The sequence below is a fragment of the Carex rostrata genome, chromosome 16 (genome assembly GCF_964058835.1).
Source record: "Carex rostrata chromosome 16, lpCarRost1.2, whole genome shotgun sequence".
Classification (NCBI taxonomy): domain Eukaryota; kingdom Viridiplantae; phylum Streptophyta; class Magnoliopsida; order Poales; family Cyperaceae; genus Carex; species Carex rostrata.
Window position 1 is genome coordinate 364,584 of NC_135933.1, and position 21,119 is coordinate 385,702.

A 21,119-nucleotide genomic window follows, 5' to 3' on the forward strand; every position below is an offset into this window, starting at 1 on the left:
AAAATTTGGTCTGCAAGCACATTTTAATATAGATTGAATATCTAACGGTTTGGATCGACGATTTGGACTTTGAAAATGAAAAAAAATGATGTTGTAACTTTGTTGTAACTTTCAAGTGTTGTAACTTGATCCCTCCTCTTGTTATTATTAAACTTGGGATAAATTTCACTAAAAGTCATTAAATTTTGTTATTTGTCACGAATTGATAACTAAACTTTGTTATTTGTTTCTTTTTAGTCACTCAACTTTGTTATTTGTTGCATTCAAGTCGCTCTATACTTTTTCATCCAAAATATTAACAAAATATACTCATTTCATCCAAAATATTAACATAATGAGCATATTTCATCTAAAATACTAACAGAATGAGCATATTTCGTTAGTATTTTGGATGAAAAAGTATAAAGAGATTTAATTGGGACAAGTAACAAGTAACAAAATTGAGTGACTAAAAATGGACAAATCAAATTTGAGTGATCAATTCGTGTCAAATAACAAAGTTTAGTGACGGCAAAATTTACCCTTAAACTTGTCACTTGAGGAATGGGGAGCATCCGATGGCCATCGCCGCATCGTACTAAACTCGAATGTATAGTCAGAGCTACTCGATCAGCATTATGATTCGTATAAATTACTTTAACATCCGTGCAGATTGAATACGGATATATCTTGATATTGATACGGATCGAACGGTTCCGATGAGACATGGAACCCAGCCGCGCTGATTCTTTTATCTACGACCAAAATTGGGCTGGCCCACAGAAACTAAACCCTCTTCTTCGACAAAACCCAAGCACTTGCCAGCGCTAAGCGCGCGCAGCGCAGAGAACAAAGAGAAGAGGAGCGAGGCGTGAACTGAGCTGAGTTAGCATGAAGCGATTCTTCAAGCCAATAGAGAAGGAAGGCTCGGCGAAGAAACTCGCTTTGTCGTCGGATTGCGCATCAGCGGTTAATACCGAAGGAAATGCATTAGCAAAAGGTGAGAATGAGAAGGAGAAGGAGAAGAAGGATCCGCTCAAGTTTCTCACTTGGAACGCCAACAGCTTTCTTCTACGAATTAAAAACGACTGGCCTCAGTTCTCATCTTTCGTTCAGGCCCTTGATCCCGATGTCATTTGCATTCAGGTCATTTCTCTCTAGATTTCTTTCTTTCTTTCTTTCTTTCTAGCAAGTATATACCCTTACAATCTTTGCCAGTGGGGTAAATACCCCTGGAGAAGAAATTGCAAATGGGGGAAATCTATTCTTCAATCTTCCCTATTCTTCGTATGGTTATTATGGTGTGTTCAGTTATCCCTATTTGGCATTTCGTGCATAATAATCCCTAGTGTTGTTGTTATTGTATTTGTACTTTGTACCCATATAAAACCTTTAGTTAATGTTCATGATACATATGTACCCTTCTAAACAATAGTTATTGTACATACCTTAACATGAACTTTAGTTGACATTTGCCAAATTGGTATAATCTAGTTTTATAGAACTGACATTTTATTCATCAGGATTTAGGTTCTATAGAGTTTTACATTTAATTTGACTTCACTTGTATCACTGATTTTTAGGAAGTGCGAATCCCTGCTGCTGGTGCAAAAGGCACTCCAAGAAATCCTGGTGAACTAAAAGATGATACCAGTGCCTCAAGAGAGGAAAAGCAAGTAATAAGTCGGACTTCTAAAATTTTATGCATCTCTTTAAATTTTTCTTCTTATATTAGTAGGGTTTATCAACTATCAATGCAGATTGTTATGCGTGCGTTTATCAACTATGATGCAGATTGTCATGCGTGCGTTGTCAAGTGCTCCTTTCAAAGATTACCGTGTGTGGTGGTCTCTTTCAGATTCCAAGTATGGTGGCACTGCCATGTTTATCAAAAAACATCTTCAGCCAAAAAGGGTTTCCTTCTGCTTGGATCGAACAGGTATTACTAAATCAGTTGAGGATTGAACCACAAGTTTTGAATCGAACAAATTGATTCATTTTACTTTGAGCAAAGTCTAAAGACGGCCCCTCAACTATGGCATCGAGTTCAATCAAGATCTTTAATTTATTTCTGGTTCAATTGAGGCTTTAAACTCAAGATTTTTGTTCAATTCAAGCCATCGGCTTGTTAATGCATTATGCTTGCTTGTTGGCCAATACTTATTGAGAAAACAAATCTTATCTATTATAGGAGGGGTCATTTCTTTTATTTTTTATTTTTTCCTGAAGGAACATTTATTTGTTTAATTACAGAGCATCATATCATCTCATGCACTCCCAATGTTGGCCCTGTCATTTGGCTAACTAAGGAAGGGCCTAATTGACCCGTTACTGAAAGTTTGAGGGGATCAATTGAACTGAAAAGAAGAAGTTGAGGGGCTTATTTGAAATCAACTAGTTGAGGGCCCTTTTCAGACTTTTCTCTTTGGCTTTTAATTATGTTTGGTTTATGCTTATCTGTGGTCTTGTAATTAAGCTAGTGTACAAATGCCGTTCATTTCCTTTTTCAGTGGCTTTATTTCAGTCTTTACGGGTTCTCACTGATACTTTGGGTCTCTGAGAAATGATCTATGAAATATTAATATGATATGTTCTTTTGTCACAACAAATCTTACCAGCACATAACAATTTGTAGTTGTCATTTTATTCTTATTTATCAATTGTTTCTTCATTGTCATGGAAGGCTCAAAGCATGAACAAGACGGCCGAGTAATTATTGCAGAATTTGAATCATACCTGGTCATGAATACTTATGTGCCTAACAATGGCTGGAAAGAAGAAGAGAATTCTTTTCCAAGGAGGCGCAAATGGGATAAACGAATCCTAGAATTTGTTCAATGCATAGACAAGCCCCTGATTTGGTGTGGAGACCTTAATGTGAGGTACTACAGAAAAAAATAATACAAAATATGAGGTTTTTGAAAGCATCTGATTATTGTGTCAAGTTCATATAAATTACATTTGAATTACAGTCATGAAGATATTGATGTGAGTCATCCAGATTTCTTCAGCAGTGCTAAGCTCAATGGATATGTTCCTCCAAATAAAGAGGTGACTATTGTTTTATTCCGGTTAAAAATTAATTACTTGCTGCCATGCTTTTACCTGTGTGCCAATTTCCTTTGAAAAAATGTATGCCCATCAGAATACTAGTGGATTGGTAGAAGCACAACATAAAATAATTCTTTTTTCATGTTATAGGACTGCGGGCAGCCTGGATTCACACTGGCTGAGAGGCGTCGATTTAACAATATACTAAACCAGTAGGTGATTAGAATATAAATGTTATTCTGTTTATGCTATTTGCTAGTTTAATATGATCGTTGCAATATGGACAGAGGGAAGCTGTTGGATGCTTACAGATTTTTACACAAGGAAAAGGACATGGATAGTGGATTCTCTTGGTCCGGGAACCCCATTGGCAAGTATGAAACTTATGTTTGTTTATTGTTCTTTTAGTCAGTTAATTGCAATTTGCAATAATACATGCTCAGCAACAACATTCCGTTTTTTCTTTTTTTTTTGCTTAAATCTTAGTACCATCTAAGGACCTAAACAAAACCAAGTTATATATATATATATTTTGTAGGTATAGAGGCAAGAGAATGAGGATTGACTATTTCATAGTTTCAGAACAGTTGAAGGAGCGAATCGTTGCATGTGAAATTCATGGCCATGGCATCGAAATGGAAGGTAATATAGATCTTCACTCCAAATGGCATTTGTATTCAACAAGTGATCCAGAATATGTACTTTGTTTCTCATATTAGTTTTTATTTTGGCCATCCCTAAGTATTCTCTCCTAGCTGTTGTTTTTGGCGCCATGAGTTTCAAAACATGATACTCACTCTCTTTAAAATGGGGAGGTTCAAGGAAAGGCTACTGTCCTATTGCCACTTCATCAGTGAATGATCCGGTTTTAAGTTTGGACAGCTGGACCCTTCATAAAAAGTGCTGGATACCTTGTTTTTAAAAAGTTTCAAACATTTGTAAACATAGAACCTTTTCCATGTATTTTTGCTGGGGCTTTGGTAATTGATACCTTGGGTTTTGTGCATGTAACGATGGCAGGTTTCTATGGGAGTGATCACTGCCCTGTTTCCCTGGAGCTTTCTCAACAAGTATGAGGATGTGATACTTTGATGCTGCTAAATGCTTATTCAGAATCCTTGCAGCTGGTGCTTTAACCACGCAATTTTTATAACAATTTCATTGTTTTGTAATTCTGATGTCCTCAAAGCTTATCATATAATATATGTTAGGACGGTATGCTAATGTTGGTTTTACTTGTTGATTTCTGCTATTTTCCTCTTTTTTGTATATTAATTAATGATCTATGCGGTGTTGAAAATACCTCATATTATCTCTCACACGTTGTTTCTAAGAGCTCCACCAAATGCACTTCCATCAATATTGTGCATCTTTGGAGTTGTTAAATTAACAATAAACATACTACTTGCAAAAATGAGAGAAACTTAAATTATACCTTTAAAATTCTCGTATAGCCTATTGGTGATGAGATTTAATGTTCTTGTCAGTTTCATATCAACTGTTCACGATTCAATGGTCTTTTCCACCTTTTGAGATTCTTCAAGTAGAGAAGGCCGAAAGAAGCTGTCGCGAGTCTAGTGACCACTGATTTTGGTTGAGCCTTAGAAGGGATGGATTTTCAGTTTAGGGTTTTATGTTAAATATAAAAAATTTCATGTGAAAGCAAACACCAATGTCTTAGAGCTTTCTAGATAAATACTAAATATAAGCAATTTGTTGCAAGAAGAAAGCTCTTTCCCAACATCTTCACTATCCATATTTGAATTTGACAAAATTCTTTAATTCATGAGCAACTCACAATGCAAACGAACTGGCTCTATTCGACTTGTGATTGCTCAACTGAACTCAGTTCCAACAAGGACCGAGTTCAATCTTTGTCTAATTTAGAAATACAGCTACATGCTGGTTATGCAGAAATAGCTACTATAACTCTCTTATCATGAAAATTGAATTCAGCTGGTTTATGTCAGAACATATCCCATAAAAAATCAAGCCGATCAACAGAGACAGGCACTTCGGCTTTCAGTTTCCAAACCTTTCAATGTGTACATTGCTACTCCAAGATGTCTTTCAGTAATATACAACACAAGCACTACTACTCACAAAAGAAACTCAAGAGGTGAGCAAAGATGACAAAAATTGCCCTAGGCTGAAGAAAAACAGATACACAACCAAAATCAAATAAAGAAATATCAACCAATGTTTTAAATACAAGTAATAAAAGCAAACACGTATCTCAACAAAATCAGCCGAAGGGTGATGGTACAGGCCCAGAGGCAGCATCTGACCTCTTAATACGCCCCATCCCACAAATGATGCATCCAGGTGCCGAAACAGCTGAAAACTTAGCTCCACACAAGTCACACATGTCATGTCCAATGGTAGACAACCTTCCCAATGTGGCAGCACAGAACTGTGATGGATCCTCAAATGGGTCAATAGATTTATTCGTTAACCCTCTCTTCATACACATGTCAATAAGACTTCTCAGCTCATCTTGCTTGTTAGACGGGGCCTTTGAATACAGGAGGTCTAGTAGTTGTTTCGCATATGCAAAATTTTGCACCTCCATGTTGCGCTTTATTGCAGTACGGATACAATTGATGCGGTGCTTTGCCTGAAGAGGCAGGGACGCCAAGTGGCGCGACAGCCGTGCCATCTCATCCTTGGCGCTCAGTGCACCTGCACCTTGCACTTTTTGCAATCTACCAATTTCCTGCATGAAAAAGGTTGTGGTGATGTAATCCAGTACCAGTCGGTTTCAGAAAAAAATGGAGCATTCTAGATCTAAGATAATTATAACAAGGATATTACTGGGGTACAGGAATATAAAGTAGTTCCCGATTTCAAGAGTGTAAGACTCGATAAATTCTACCATAGACAAGCAACAGTTTCTGTTTTGACATTTCCTCAGACGTAGCAAATACCTGAAGCAAAGCAACAGCAACTTTATAGTGTGCACAAATTGTGGCTTGTGCTTTAACATCAACTTCCCGGGACTGATCCTTTGCAAGAGCCAAGAAGGCCTCATCCAAACAGGACAATGCATCTGATAGCTGGTTCTGCTCCAGATGGGCCAGACCCATCTTATAGCAATCTGAGGCAGGGGCCCCACGTGGTACCTATTATGACAACAATTACAATGAAGATCAGAGTTTTGACCATATAGGATGCACACACCTGGTTTTTGTGAAGCAACAAATGTTGTAAAATTATCATTAAACCACGGCTATAATATTGAATAAGGGCCTAAAATTATCACCAAAAAAATTTACAATCAATTAATAATTAAGCTTAAAACAACATTAACACAAGGGAGCCTTGGATAAAACTCCAATGATGCCGAGATATAAGTGCGTAATTCGGGTCCAATAGGTTCACTTGTATCAGTTCAATCCCAATTATTGCACCAAGTACCTGACTTAACAGAACAGGTACAATATAGTGCCCAATAATATAATTTCTAGTTCATTAATCCAAGCATACCTGCCCAGGTCTGACAGCAGTAGGTGGAACAGGACCTGCAGGCTTAGCATTTGCAGGCCCACTACCCTCAAGAGCACCAAGATCAATTGGTTGAGAAGGCATGACACCCATAGGCCGCAACTGTGGTTGTTGCTGTAATTGTGGTTGCAGCTGAGCTTGTGGGAGAACTCCTCCATCTGGCAAACCAACAGGAGTGAACGCGGGGCCCTGCAATTGTATGTTGGTATCAAATGTAAATTAGTACAAAATATAATACCGAACAATGATTTCAACATAAGAAAGACTCAAGCACGATCCCTTTAATACATGTACTCTAGAACTTCCCAGAAACGCCCTAATTTAAAAAACCCAATACAGATATAGAACCTTGACAAATCTCTTCAGTGTAGTATGACCATTATTATATACCAGTACTTGACCTGGCCACTAAACAAGATTCAATACAACAACTATTGATTCTTAAAAAATAAAATAGAAACTGAAAGGTATTAATATGTCACCTGCGGAGGTACTTGGAGTGCCTGAGGTGGGACACCACCATCTGGCAAGCCAACATTCATTGTGCTCGTATTTGGTGTTGCCTGTGGTGTAAGGGGCCGAGTTTGACCACCCTGCATGGGGATACCACCTTGCGCCACTTGGGATATTATCTTCCCTTCAGGAGGCAATGTAGCCGCTGCCGAGGCAGCCACCTGGAGGGATGAGATTGTGTTCTGGAAGAAATCCTCTGGTATAGGGCGGGCTGCCAAGCCCGTACCTGTACCAGTCTGTGGTCCTGCAGTGAAAGCATCAGTACCAAACAAGTCCATTCTGCTGTTCACAGCGGCTGGTGGCGGAGTTGGCTGAGCTGGTGGCCACTGGACAGGATCCTGGGCCTGGGGCAAAGATGGACCAGCTGGTGGTGGGACCATGAGGGACCTTGTCCTGGCCGGTGGACCCGGTGGGGCCCCTAGGCCCAGTGATTTGGTTGCTTCTTTGAGCTTATTAACATCTGCCGGGCCAGCAACTGGTTTATCCCGTATCCTAATTTGAATCTTCTTTGTTCTAGAGGTTGAATCCTCTTCATCACTGCTGGCACCATCATCAGTAACACCCTGCATACTTCTCCTAAATTCCTCTGCAGCTTTTGCCTGCTGATCCTCAGCAGCTGGTGCTATTCCTGAGGCGAACCCTAGCTGCTTTGCAAGAGAACCACCAGCCGAGTCATCAGGCTTTAGAGTAGGAGCCATAACTGGTTTGTCCTCACCACTGGGACCCACACTAGAAGGCATAACAAGGCTCTTCTCGCTCACCTCCACCACATTAACCCTCCCCCTAAACATACCCAGATAAATCCCTATATGGTCAGCCACAATGGTAGGGATGCTGCCTTCACCAGTACGCATATATGGCATGACCTCGGCTGAGATCTCCCATGCAGGTATCGGTTTGGTTGTGGCAGGTGTTTTAATCTCCCAATTGCCACCAGCCCACTCAGGTCCCTTAGGTACCATGCTTTCTGCTGCGAAGTTGGCAAAAATGCCACCTTGGGACCAGGTGGTGGATCTTACGCGTAGGATTCGTTCAAGATGGCGTCTTATTTCTGAGTCAAGGGAGATCTGTTCAAGCTTTTCCGCAAGGCGACGCATGGCACTGGGGTTTAGGTGGCAGATGAAGAGATCCAGCATGCTCTCATAATCAGAGATCACCTCAAAGGTCTCCTTGGCACTGTCAAACTGACCATACCTAAAAGCAACAATGTGTATTGAAATATCATAGGTGTATATTCCACCTAAATTAGGATTGCAAAAGAAGAAGTAGACAAGTCACTTAGAATAAGGTCCTATGTCAAAACAAGGTTAATGAAGATATATCATGGTCCTCCACTACCAATTCAAGTTGTAAAATGTTAAATCCAGTATTAAATTAGGAGAACAGAAGGCTATATAAGAACATTCAAGAGAAAATTTTGGCATGCAATAAAAGCACGAGTAACCACGCAATGGACGCGTTGACACAAAGCAATTCAGTTTTCAGAAAATGACATGTTTATAGTATAGAAACAGAACATACTTGATGCAAGCATATCCCAATTCCCTGAAACGTTGGAATAGAACAGAAGTAGGAGGGCACTGGGGATAATCTCTGGATCGGAGGTACTCATCCTTTAAAATTGACAGGGCAGAAGAGAAACGAAGGGCTTTGATTGCGTAGTTACACCTTATCACCTGTGTAAATTATCAGAAATATTATCATGATGAGGGAATTGCAAAACTGCTGTAATTGGTCTCAGCTTGAAGTAAATTCTTTGAGCTAGGCTTGTTCAAGTTTCTTTTAGTCTATAATTAAGTTAACACAATATACAAGGGCTAACAATAGAAATTTTGGTCCTGACATATTATGCAAGCAATGGCGGTCAAGTCAGTTCCTATATTTGCCCAGTGTTTACCCATTCAGATAGTATGATATACAAAATGAGAACAAACCAATAATCTCTCACCTGTGTGAATTGAGGACCAGCTTGTGATAATGCCACAGCAAGGTCACCACAAACAGGAGGACCTTTTGCCAATATATCAAGAGATCGAGGGGTAATCCGCGTACTGTCAAACCTGTATAAAGGAAAATTCAGTCAACCTCATCCAAGTTGGATCAAATAGAGAACCTTGTTCCTAGAGTTGTGTTCCGAGGTACTAGCACAATATTAATAGTGGTAAAGACTTATATCTCCTCTGGTGGTCATTTCTATTAATCTTTTGGTCAAGACTTCTGCTAAATAACAAAAAGAAAACCAATAAAACACAAAAGAAAAGAAAAGAACCAAATGAGAGAAAAGGCAAACCACTTCTCTCTCATTTGTACCAGGCTAACACCGGTACCTGATTAGTAACTCCCAAGACCCAAAAAATAAAGAACCTTCATTTTTAATTGAGAAGTAAAATCTTTTTTGTGAGGTACCTTGAAGTTATTTGGTATAAAACCTCAGAAAGGTCAATTTTCTGCTCAAAGCGCTGTTGCATGGTCGCAAACCCAATTAAAAGAGGCTCAAGCAAACCGACCTGACAACTCTTTATTTCAACTCCTTTTTTCTGTCTTGGGTTTATGTCGGTAGGATTTACAATCAATATCCTGTCATTCAAAGCACCTAACATGACAGAACGGGGGAAGCTTGTAGAAAGAATTGAACGAACTTTATTGTCCCAACCAAGCATGCTAATCCCACTTGCACTGGAAAAAAGAAGAGCAGGCCCCACCCATACGATGGATCGGTATGATGGTAGGCCGATATCATACTTTGTCGAGCTACTAGACAGTATGTCCAGGTCAGCAGTAGTGATCAGTACTCTTTGATTTGTCAGTATACCAGCAACATGGCCTCTTAAGGTTTCTTGCCATTGAACCTGCATAAAAACTACTTATTATGAGAGAAATAAATATAGTATTTAGAACAAAAGATTGGTCATTTGAAAGCACAGATCCCACCTGAAGGACAATTTCATTGGGCTTGAGTTTGAAAAACTTTTTCCCTTCAGTTTTTGTAGATATTTCCTGAGAGTTGTCAGGAGAGAGCCGGTACCCATACAGAAGCTTTGCCAGTGACACGTGCTTTCCATTTATGGCATACAACACAGTTGCCTCTGCAAAGATTATTTTTTTAGTAATATAGCAAGACAAAAAGAAATGCGACAAGTGCAAAGTGTGCAAGCAATCCAAATAATCAATGCAGAAAGTACAGTACACAACCAATCCAAATAATCAATGTGGAAGTATCAAGCGCACAGCCAATCTGATAATCCTCATTATTGCTATCAAATATGTAATTAACGTAGCAGCACCCATATCGAAGCAAACTGAAAAAAGAATGAAGCCACTGCCTATGAGTCGCCAGCTCATTCTTCAACAGGCACACGGTCAAAGATCATTTTCTCCTCCCACTGCTTGGGAGCTCACGGTTTCATGTTCTATTTCACTCGGTATAAAGCAAATTTTCAAATGTTTAAAGTGGGACTAACCTATCGGAGTTGAAAATATGCGGTCAACCTCCGTTTCAAAAACAAACTGTAGAGGACCTTGCTTTTTGTCAGCCTTAGCCTCGGCAAATGAATTCTCATCAAGAGCTGCTTGGTTAGTTTTCTCAAGTTCTTCTTTACTGGTGGGGCGTGGGATGGTGTAAAGTAGAAGGCCAACTTTGTCTTCATCCAAAATACAATATTGGCTATCAACAGGACCCATAAATGCTGCGTCTCGGCCTGCAAAAAATTTATAAGCCAAACTTTCTGTTTAGTTAAATGGAAAAGAGTCGCAAGCCCAACAGCTAAGACTTCTGCCAGGCCCCTCAGGTAAATGATAGTTTGAAAATCCATACAATTTTTTGAATTTACATCAAGATCTCTGTCCCAGTATCTAGATCAAAGCAAGAACATTGCATCTATTATATATTAAAAATTGAGAGGGGGTTTCTGGTGCAACAAGTTGCCACAATTATTTTTTCGCACTATATTTCACTATTCAAATAAAATTTATAATTTCTCAAGTCTGTTTAATTCGTACAGATCAAGAGGCCAAATGATAAACACACTAAAATTTATGAGCACACAGTTATCTTGATCCTTTCATCTTTTGAATCTTGATCTAGTTCAGTAGGAACTAAAAATATTATGTGATATACCTGGACATATTGCTTGAGAAAAAGAACAAGATCAATATTTCGGATTAATGGAAAAAAGAGGTTGTGGCATAGGAATACTAACCTATCAAAGCAATCTACCTGAATTCACTAAGAATTTAAACCAATCTACCTGAATTAACCTATCAAAGCAAGCAATATTTTTTTGAAGAAGAAAGCAAGCAATATTATCTAAAAGACAAAAAAAAAACAAAGAGAAACTGCAAACCTTTTACAGAACTGCCTTTACTATTGACAGTATGCGGGTCAGTTTGCTCCCAATAGAGAACGACTTCATGGAGAACCCCATTTGGGCCACTCAATTCAAAGACTACCATAAACATGTTTTGCTTTGAGCTGTATACCACACTCTTTGCAAGGCATTCCACATTTGAAGGAATCTGAATACAATATGCATAAGGTGACTTTTGGTAAATGTGCACAGGAAGGGGGAAAAAGGAATGGGGGGTGAATGTAATTGAACAGCACATGGAGTAACTTTTGGTGTTTTTACCTTTTAATATCTCTTTAAATTTAGTAAAACATCTCAAAAGTGCTCTGTATTTAATGCACTTGTCAGAAGTTGATGCTAGTTTTCTACTTCATACTGGTACCAGTTAATTTTGTTACAATACCAGATCCTGGTTATTTATTGTGCATCCACTACCCCACTGAGCGAAAATTTGGAACTACCCATAATGTAAAAGATAAAATTCCTCAAGGGCACGCATAATATATATTATCAGCAACAACTCAAGTCTTCAGGAATTTTTTTTTAAAATTAACCCAAACAAGTTAGTGTATAATCTGTATAGGCATTACCGTAGAGTAAAGCTTCTTATAAATATTGTCTGCCCCTGAAGAGAGGTTGTGTGCCATAAGGTTAAAACCATCGAGATAAAATGCCTTGGCTGGGTATTGAACAACCCGTTGCTCCTTCTTATTGAAGAAGTTCAGCTCCAAATGGTACGGCTGTAAGCATAAATGTAAATATCAAAATTCATTAACAAAAAACACAGAAAATATAAGATTGTCTAGAAATTTACTACTTGAAGGGGAAAAAAAAATAAAACAAATATTAAAGCAAGTTTATTTCGAACTGACTACATTCATGCAATAAGATCGTTATTCTATAGTAAATTTTCCATCATTGAATTCACCTGTAGCAATGCACGGGCATTAACTAGTACGTCTCACAACCTGCTAATTCCTAAAAAGCATTGGTTAGGTTCAAGCGAATACCTGACAAACAGGGATATCTCGTAGCAGATGTCCAACATCAGAGATTGTAATGAGCGGCAGTCTAGATATTGGGCCACTTTTGGCATGTCCCTCCATGAAATGCTGCAACATCAAAAGAATTCAACAAGTTAACAGAAGGCAGAGTAAAAATTATAACATAACTTGACCATTTCATGGGAAAATGATGATAGACTTAGATTAAAATAAACTCGGGGGAAAGAGCCTAAAAAAAAGAGAATCCTACACTGTGAAGGAAAGCCTTCCTTGCAATATCCGAGATGGTTAATTGGCTCTGGCTGAAAGAGACACAGAAAACTAGTCAGTATGAGAATTAATTAAGAGATGATGATTCAAAAATAATATAAATACCAAGCAGGTAATACACCGAAGAGCTTTTTAGACCTGAAGCTAACAAGAGCCCAGTAATCCTTAATTATGCATTTAGAAAATTGGAAAGAATTACCCCTTGGCCTGTTGCTTTTGTAATTGTGCTTGCAGCTGATGATCCGCCAAGACTCCAGATGACCCAAGTGCCGCAAGCTTTTCTTTCAGAACAGCAGCTGTTGCATAGAAATGTTATAGAAAAAAGTAAAATAAAATAAAGTTCAATAAACAGTCCAAGAACTCTACTTTCAGTAAGATGCTTAGGAATATTGAGTGAAATTTTTCCTTCCAAGTTTCCTAGTTTTTAGTTTATGATGGGTTTATCATCTTAGTTATTCTTGTGTTTGCCTTTCATGATGATGTAGGATACACTGCAATTACGCATCTCCTATGATGAGCAAAAAGTTAAAAGAGGGTTTGACATGATTTGATCTTATATTGGAATTTTTCTTTGTCGTAATTTTTCTGTCTTAACTGTCATCTCCTATGATGAGCCATAGGAACTGTCAGCCATTTGATCTTATAATAAATTGCAAAATTGAAGTTCTCAGCTGTTACCAAGCAGAATACCAATTGAGATTCACATTGTGCAAAGAGAACAAACATTGATTTCCAAAATAAATTATCTCCTTCACATATTACTATAAGAATCTCACCTGTAGATCCCCTAGCACTTTGTAGAACAGCAAAAAGCTGTTTTCTCCCCTCTCTTGTGTATGCAGCCCTGTTTTTCACATTATCAGAATTCGACATGTCCTGCGACCATTAATTTATACATTTCATCAGTTTAAAGTTCAACCCAATTTTCCAGCCAGAAACAAAAAGGGCCTAATTGCAAAATAGAGGTACATTTTTTCATGTATCAAGTACAAGGTTTGACCAAAAAAGAACCAAGATGTGAGAAAGAGAACTTTACTATGGAAAATCCGGTGGTGGTCTTTCGATTTCAAGAGCTATATTTAAAGGCACAATAGGTTTGAATTTTGAAGTGGCCATATAATTGACAATTTATGAATATTTTGGTTGAAAAAAAAAATTATTTAACAGACTTAACTGCAAATGTGGCAGCTGCTAAATTGAATTTCGGATGCACAGCAAAACTCCTCATTCGAGGCAAGGGATAAACACCTTCTCCATCTTGGGAGAGAATCTTGGTAATGTCCAGTGCTTCAATACCTTGAAAGAATATAACAATGACAAAATTAGTAGAGTGGAAGCAAAAAAAATATATTAGCAAAAACTTGCTTCCTCGAGAACATTTTTTTCATAAGTAGGTTTAAGTAATAACAATGACCTGCTTTTTCAAAAAAATTTGCTTCCATTGGTTGTCGATTAGGGTTAATAACAACACGAGTCTTCCACGCTTGAAGTGTGCCATCCCTTGATAGGGTTACCAGCAGCCGTAGGGTAGAAATCCATGATATGTATGTTATTGGGTGTGACCCAGCCTGTGTACTGAGACAAACCAAAATCTAATCAAAATTTGTAACTGATAGAACAGCAAACAGACAATAAATATAATGTTCTCATCTAATGGCAAACCCGTTTGGTAACAGACAATTAAAAGGTAAACTGGTGTCTTCTCAGTATTAAGCCATGAAATTCCTAGGTTTTGTAATTGGATTTACATTTATTAGTAGCCAAAACAAATGTTTCTGGGTTTTAAACTTTTTATGTTTATTCAAGCCTTAAAGAATTGATGCATTTGACTTTGCTTGAGGCAGTAAACATATGGCCAATGAAGGTGGCACCAAAAGCCCAAAAACTATAGGCATAACAAAACAATTGCAAGAACCCAATAAACTGTGTGTGTACAGAGTAGAAAACTTTCTTTCAGAATCATCTAATTTAGAACTATAGCAGGACTATTCTACAATGTTTATAATCGTTAAAATAAAAGCAATGACATTTAATTCAAAAATACTTACATTCCAATCATAGTTGGCCTCTCAGTTGAAACATCCCATGCTAAGAGAGCACCGCCTCTATCCCCTATAAATATCCACTCCAGGGTCGGGTGAAAAGCGAAAGCCCCTGCTCCAAGTAGCTTTATTGTTGGGTCCACTGTAATCAAATACAGGGAATTGCAAACCAACCATCAAGGAAAAGTTGGAAAATGGAAAAAATAAATAAGATGACAAAAGAGTGCTAAGTTGTATCTTACGTTGTAAGGTATAAAGCACAGCATATGTCTGGATATTGTAGGCTCGTACCAAGCCCTCTATATAAGCTACGTACTGAAACAAATACAAAATTATAATCAGCTCTAACCATCACGCGAAGTAAGAAAATCTGACTTTACTATTTAGATCAGCAATGGTTACATTAGCTCACATTTTATAAGTTCTATAAAGGCAACACACCAATAACAATTTCAAACAAAGCAAATACCAATATATAATAGATGAGCTTATGAAGATGAATGATACACTAGTTCAAAACAAGCCAACTAGGCAAGGGTAAAATTTACTAGCCTTTGACCATGTTCCCAATCTTCAGCTTTTTTACAAGGCTTACATTTACATATGAAACTGCTTTTTAAGATATAATGGAAAAAAAAAAAAAAACCAATTTCAATCCCTATATATCTGTTAATAGCAGGTAGAATGAATGTACCAAAACAGGAAGCCGAGGATGGCAAGCAACATTGACAATAGACTTCTTGAGATCCGTCTTTATCTTTGTTGGGGGTCTTCCTCCCTCAACAGCACCGACAACTAACCAACAAAAAGAGAAAAGGAAAATAAGACTTTGTGAGGTTCATTCTTAAATATCCTCCAGAGGCCAAAATTAAAAGCCTAAAGGTTTCCTAGAGCACTGCTTGGAAAACTGAAATCCCCTCAATTCAAGAATCTAAGTCCCGAATGTCATTACCATACCAGTTGTTGCTGGAGCTGGACTATAATCATCAGTACAGTCCAAAAAGAGCTCCTATTTTCCTATTTAGCATTTCCTTTTGTAGTTCTACATGGTGTTTACAAATGGTTTAGGGTTAAATGAAACTCAATTGTTCTACACACCAAGATCAAAACATAATATATCTAAAGAAGAAACAACAAAGTCTTATTTCCTTCAGCGCTAATATGGTCACGTCGAAGGAAGAATAGGATATGGAGTAAATATAACATCCTCCCCAGAATTACAAAAAAAGGAAAGAAAAAAGGAACATTACTTAAAAGTCAGAAATGGAACCTGTCACACTCATCCTTTTCGGAAAGCCAAAGAAGACACTAGGTTCAAGAGGGGTCAGTGCCATATGCACATCACTGTCAATGTTAATCGAGTCTGTTCTTCTCTCTATTGTGTGCAATACTAATGTTTGCTCAGTCGAAAAATCACAGGATCTTATTGTACCATCCTGAAACATTTTTGAAAAAAGTAATGAACAAAAGAGGAAAAACATAAAAGGCATGAGACCAATCAGGTATATACTGGTTAAAAGAGGAGGGTCCAAATTTTTCAAGTCATGGACTATCAATACATACCATCTGATTTTAAACACCATCCCCTCCATGGAACTTTCGAAAAGTCCAATCTACACTCTCTATCTTACCATATCCCCAATTTTATAGTCGGAAAGGAGGGGCAGTTATGGGGTTCAGAATTAATTATGGTCTTCCAATGTCTCAAGAGACTCCCTGAAATGTCACTTTACAGGGTATACTCCATTATTTTGAGGTCCTACAGGGCCATGCAAGAAATTAATCTGAATCATAACAAAAAAAAATGTCCAAATTGAGATGAGATAATGTAGCAGACTAACATCAAGGATTGCAATGATGGAATCAACATTTGTAGGGCTATACAACATGCGAACAACCCGTGCACCAATGTCAATAGAAGATATCTTGCTTCCTGTTAGGCAATCAAATTCTGCAAAACAAAATTTTGACCAAATCAGAAGAAAAATAACCAAAATACAACCAAAAAAAAAAATTATCCGAAAAGAATGACAAAAATGGAGGTTCAATTTTGGCAATGCAAATGTTATAGGTCAATTTTATAATTCCATACTTTTTTTTTCTTTTTAAACTGTTTTGATCAATCAGATAACAGTACAGTACCAGACCATGTTTTTAGTTTTGATTCATGTTTTATTCACTTTTGTGACTGAATCCGTGGCTCAGTTAAGTGCCGATGTTAATTCCAGCCGAAGTTTTTTCATTTGTAATGGTACCAAAATGTACATAAGTATACCCTCATACTAACAGCAAAGCTTGCAAAAAGTGAGGAGGTTAATAGGTAGATTGTATTCGTTAAGTCATCGATTTCTCAGCGTAACAGAGGAAAGCAAACTAGCAGAATCCTCGTGCAATTACACCAGCAATTAAGCTATGAAAAATTCTCACAAAAATAAAAAATTATAAACCAGTAAACGATCTGCTTACCGATGACGTGGGTCCCAACGGCGACTGCCACAACGGCTTGAGATGACTTGAATGCCGCGTAGTGCGGCTGCTGCGGCTTCTGCCCGCGAGCCACGTGGCGCAGATCCAGATGCTGCACCCTCGTCCATTCCATCATTTTTCCTGTTTGCTGGATAAATTTCACAGCAGATCTACCATTAGTTGCGAGGTTTGCTAAAGATTCGAGCAGGTAGAGAAACTAAAGATTAAGATCTCTGAAAGAGGAGAAAGAGCGAGTTGAATTGGTTAGACTGTCGAGGCCGGAGTTTCTCTCTCGGAAATTTTAATGTATACACCGGGTCTGTAACAGGGGTGATTTGTACTGGGTCCCGTTTGCAAGTGAAAAGATGAGATTTATATCAGTTCCAGGAAAGCAACCCCTACCGCAGTGACGCCATGATTTCTACTGTTATTATTGAGTCCGATTAATATAACATATACTAACTTCAAAATTTATTAAATAAATTTCAAATGACTAATTTAAATCGTTCAAATCAATTTATTTTATGAGTGATGTATTTACACACAATTTTTTTATATTTGCAAGTTATTTTAGTATCAAATCAAGCAATAAAAATGTTAAAAAATGAATGTATGAAAATTAACTTATAAACTCACACATTTGACCGTTTGACTTGATACTAAATAAGTTTGAAAAGTTACAAATTTTGTATGTAAACTCACAACTAATGAAGTAGATCGGTTTGAACAGTTTGAATTCATCATTTGAAGTCGATTTGATAGGTTTTGGAATTTGTGTTATATAAACTAAAATAACACTAATGTTATACTAGCCAAACTCGTTATTATTTTGAATTATGTATGGACCGTAGTAGGATGATGTTGCATCCTCACATAATCACATTTGCTAAAAAATGCATACATTACATATATTTTAATGACCGAAATTTTTATTGATATCCAAAAAAATTTCAACATATACAAATCTACATTACATAATCACATTTGCTCAAAAATGCATACATTACATAAATTTTAATGACCGAAATTTTTATTAATATCCAAAAAAGTTTCAGCATATACAAATCTACATCCATTTTCAGCTTATTTCCATATTTGCTCAATTCGAAAAATTATTTTTCTGATTAGCGTCTCTTTTAAAAAATAACTCTCCAGATTCAAATGTCTCTTTCCGGAAAATATTCTCCGGATGTAATTTTTTTTTAAATTTAATAGATAATGTTATGATTTATTTATTTATTGTATTAAAATATTAGAAATATTTTTATATTTCTTTGAAAATACATGAAATATTATATAATTTAATTTATTAGAAAGACTACGACAAATAATTCGCATCAATATTTTTCAAACCGAATTATTTGCGGTTGTAAGGAAAATTAAAATATTTCTTTGTGTGTTATTGAAAAAATAAAAATATTTTGGATCTAAGTTATTGATCCCGGTTTAAAAGTCATTTCCAAGTAAATAAATAAAATATAGTGGTCCTTCTATTTAAAAAAAAAAACCAATGTGATCTGACATATTGACAGAGGCAAATGATTTAGATCAATTTTTTTTCATAATAGATACAGTATCTTAGAATTTGAATGACATACATACCAGTGACATAAAGAAAGTGGCATATTTTGTTCATCTGTACCTATCAACAGTGTTAAAAGTAAATAGATGAGTTTAGAAAAATTTGACACGCGGGATGTTAACGGAGTTCGGCAAAACAAAGGCCTACGTCTCCGGAGCTTCGCAACCTCTTGTAGGTGCGCCTTTCTATTGCCCAATACGAAAGGATTACAACTTGTGAACCATTGAGCCCTTACAATTCAAGCGGGAAGTCAACTGGCCAACTCAAAGAGATGAGAACAAGGTCTCAAAGTTTAAGCTACTCAATAGAAACACTCAATAGATCACTCTAACCTAATCTAACTCAAGATTAGTGAAGTGGATTGTAAAACGTTACAGCAACGTTTTCGATTTCTTTGACTTTGATCGAGTTTTTTCACAGCGTTTTCTTAAGGTATAATCGTTATAACGTTTTACAAACGTTACCAATATTTTTATCCTGTTGAAACAACATCAAAAATACTTTACCAATTTTAAAATATTACAAATTAAATTATTGATAAATATTTTCATGATTTCTTCAGTTCAAGCATTCTACATTGCAATTCCAATTCGGCTTGAACCTACATAATTCTAAAATAGAAGAAATCGTAAAATTCAATAATTGTATGTTTTGCAAATTAGTCAAATAGACGAAAAAGATTATTGCTAAAACAACAATCTCCCCCTTTTGATGATTTGCAAAACATACAATACGAGTAAATGCATAAATCAAATTTTTTTCCAATTTGGTTTACCCAATTGTGATTTTTGCATGTCTAGCAATTTCTCCCCCTTTTGGAAATTGACGAAAGGAAGAAAAAATTAGCACATTTTCAAAGTGCTCCCCCTCAAAATATGCACTCCCCCTCAATTTAGGAATATATGAATAATAATAAAAAAATTGAGGAATTTATGTATGATTCTATAAGAGAATTGACAAATCCATTAACAATTGCAATTTTTAATCAAGGATTGTCACAATAAATTATAACAAAGCATGCACCATATTACATATATCACTAAGCATGCAACAATTCATACATTACCAATACCATAGCAAATCAAGGATTTTTGAAAATTATTATAGCACTAGTGTTGTCACACATAATTTGTACGTTGCGGAAGCGTATTTCATAATTATGCAGAGTTTGGATTATCCATTATATTTGTGTGCAACAACTATCAATGATCCAAGTATTTTCTTTATGAGTTGCAATCAAACACATCTCTAAGAGTATATATTAATTATTTTAGAGTTAATAACTAACATATACCTTGTTTAATCTTCCCATTTATTTTTGGCAATTTGAATAGTTTAGGAACCCAAACAACATTTGAGTTGTTGTCTCCATTCCTAAATCTACACTCTAAAGAGGTATGACCAATTTTGCAACAATAATTACAAATTGTAATTGATTGTTTTTGAGTAATCAAACATTGTGTGTAAGTGGCAAGATAATTGCATTTTACTTCTTGAAGTTTATTCTTTTGATTATCAAGAAGAGATCTCAATTTAATTTCATCCCTATATATTTGACCCTTATCAAAAGAGCTACTTGTATCATCAATTTTTAAATCAAAATCATCATTTTCAAATTCTAGAGTTACCTCATTGACGGAGCTTGTTGATGCTTCACTTGAATCATTCGAGTCCATCTTCTTGTTCTTAGGTATGACAAAGTTTGTTAGGACTTCAATGGTTTTATTATTGATAATGCTCTTGTTTGTGATAAATGAGTCAACACCAATTGTTGAAGGACCTTCATCTACATTTTCCACCAATGCAAGGTTGATCTCTTGTTTATTTTTTGAATTCGTGTCGGATTCCTCCACCTCGCTCTCGTCGGAAAACAAGGCTTGGATTTCTTTTGCCTTTTTCCTCTCTTTGTACCCATCATACTTTTGTCTTGGCGTTCGGTCTTGTTTCCCTTCACCATCCATGTTCTTCATGTGTGGAAATAGTTCTAAGCATGCTTGGATGGTGTGCCCCTTTCTATGGCATGCAAAGCAAATTACACGTTTGTTTTTCTCTTCACGTTCCTTGTTGTATTTTCTTTCGAAATCAAGCATGCCTTGGAACATTTTGGATAAGAGAAGGGCATCTTTGGATGATTCATGGTCAATTTTATTGATGAATGAGTCATTTGATAGATGGGTATTTGAGGAGCTAGGAAGGTTATGGTTTTGTGCCGGAAAGGCTACGGATTTTGATTTTGAATTTTGCATTAGCTCTCTGGATTGTCAAAGTTTCTCTTCAAAACTCTGAAAGTGTGCATATAGATCATCCGGTGTGAATGATTCGTGTGTTCCTTGGATTGCTTCTAGGGCACTCACCAAGCCCT

The 21,119-nt window shown here is 36.7% G+C and overlaps 2 protein-coding genes across 2 annotated transcripts; one reads left to right on the plus strand and one right to left on the minus strand.

The window, feature by feature from the left end:
- Positions 1-760: 760 nt before the first annotated feature.
- Positions 761-4,290, plus strand: LOC144567518 (DNAse I-like superfamily protein). Its single transcript, XM_078317665.1, has 9 exons — positions 761-1,125; positions 1,563-1,655; positions 1,774-1,918; positions 2,663-2,861; positions 2,952-3,030; positions 3,181-3,242; positions 3,318-3,404; positions 3,569-3,672; positions 4,051-4,290. Exons 1-9 carry the CDS (start codon positions 871-873, stop codon positions 4,104-4,106), a joined length of 1,080 nt encoding a protein of 359 aa, XP_078173791.1. The 5' UTR covers positions 761-870; the 3' UTR covers positions 4,107-4,290.
- Positions 4,291-5,050: 760 nt separating this feature from the next.
- On the minus strand, positions 5,051-17,470 carry LOC144567300 (Transducin/WD40 repeat-like superfamily protein). The gene is made up of 23 exons (XM_078317402.1): positions 17,176-17,470; positions 16,551-16,660; positions 15,980-16,145; positions 15,404-15,504; positions 14,952-15,024; positions 14,716-14,851; positions 14,082-14,242; positions 13,842-13,963; positions 13,444-13,543; positions 12,867-12,963; positions 12,648-12,699; positions 12,404-12,505; positions 11,984-12,133; positions 11,391-11,562; positions 10,509-10,745; positions 9,979-10,133; positions 9,454-9,896; positions 8,996-9,107; positions 8,569-8,723; positions 7,017-8,241; positions 6,517-6,723; positions 5,958-6,152; positions 5,051-5,746 (listed from the first exon to the last, which is right to left on the minus strand). Exons 1-23 carry the CDS (start codon positions 17,309-17,311, stop codon positions 5,276-5,278), a joined length of 4,878 nt encoding a protein of 1,625 aa, XP_078173528.1. The 5' UTR covers positions 17,312-17,470; the 3' UTR covers positions 5,051-5,275.
- Positions 17,471-21,119: the final 3,649 nt, after the last annotated feature.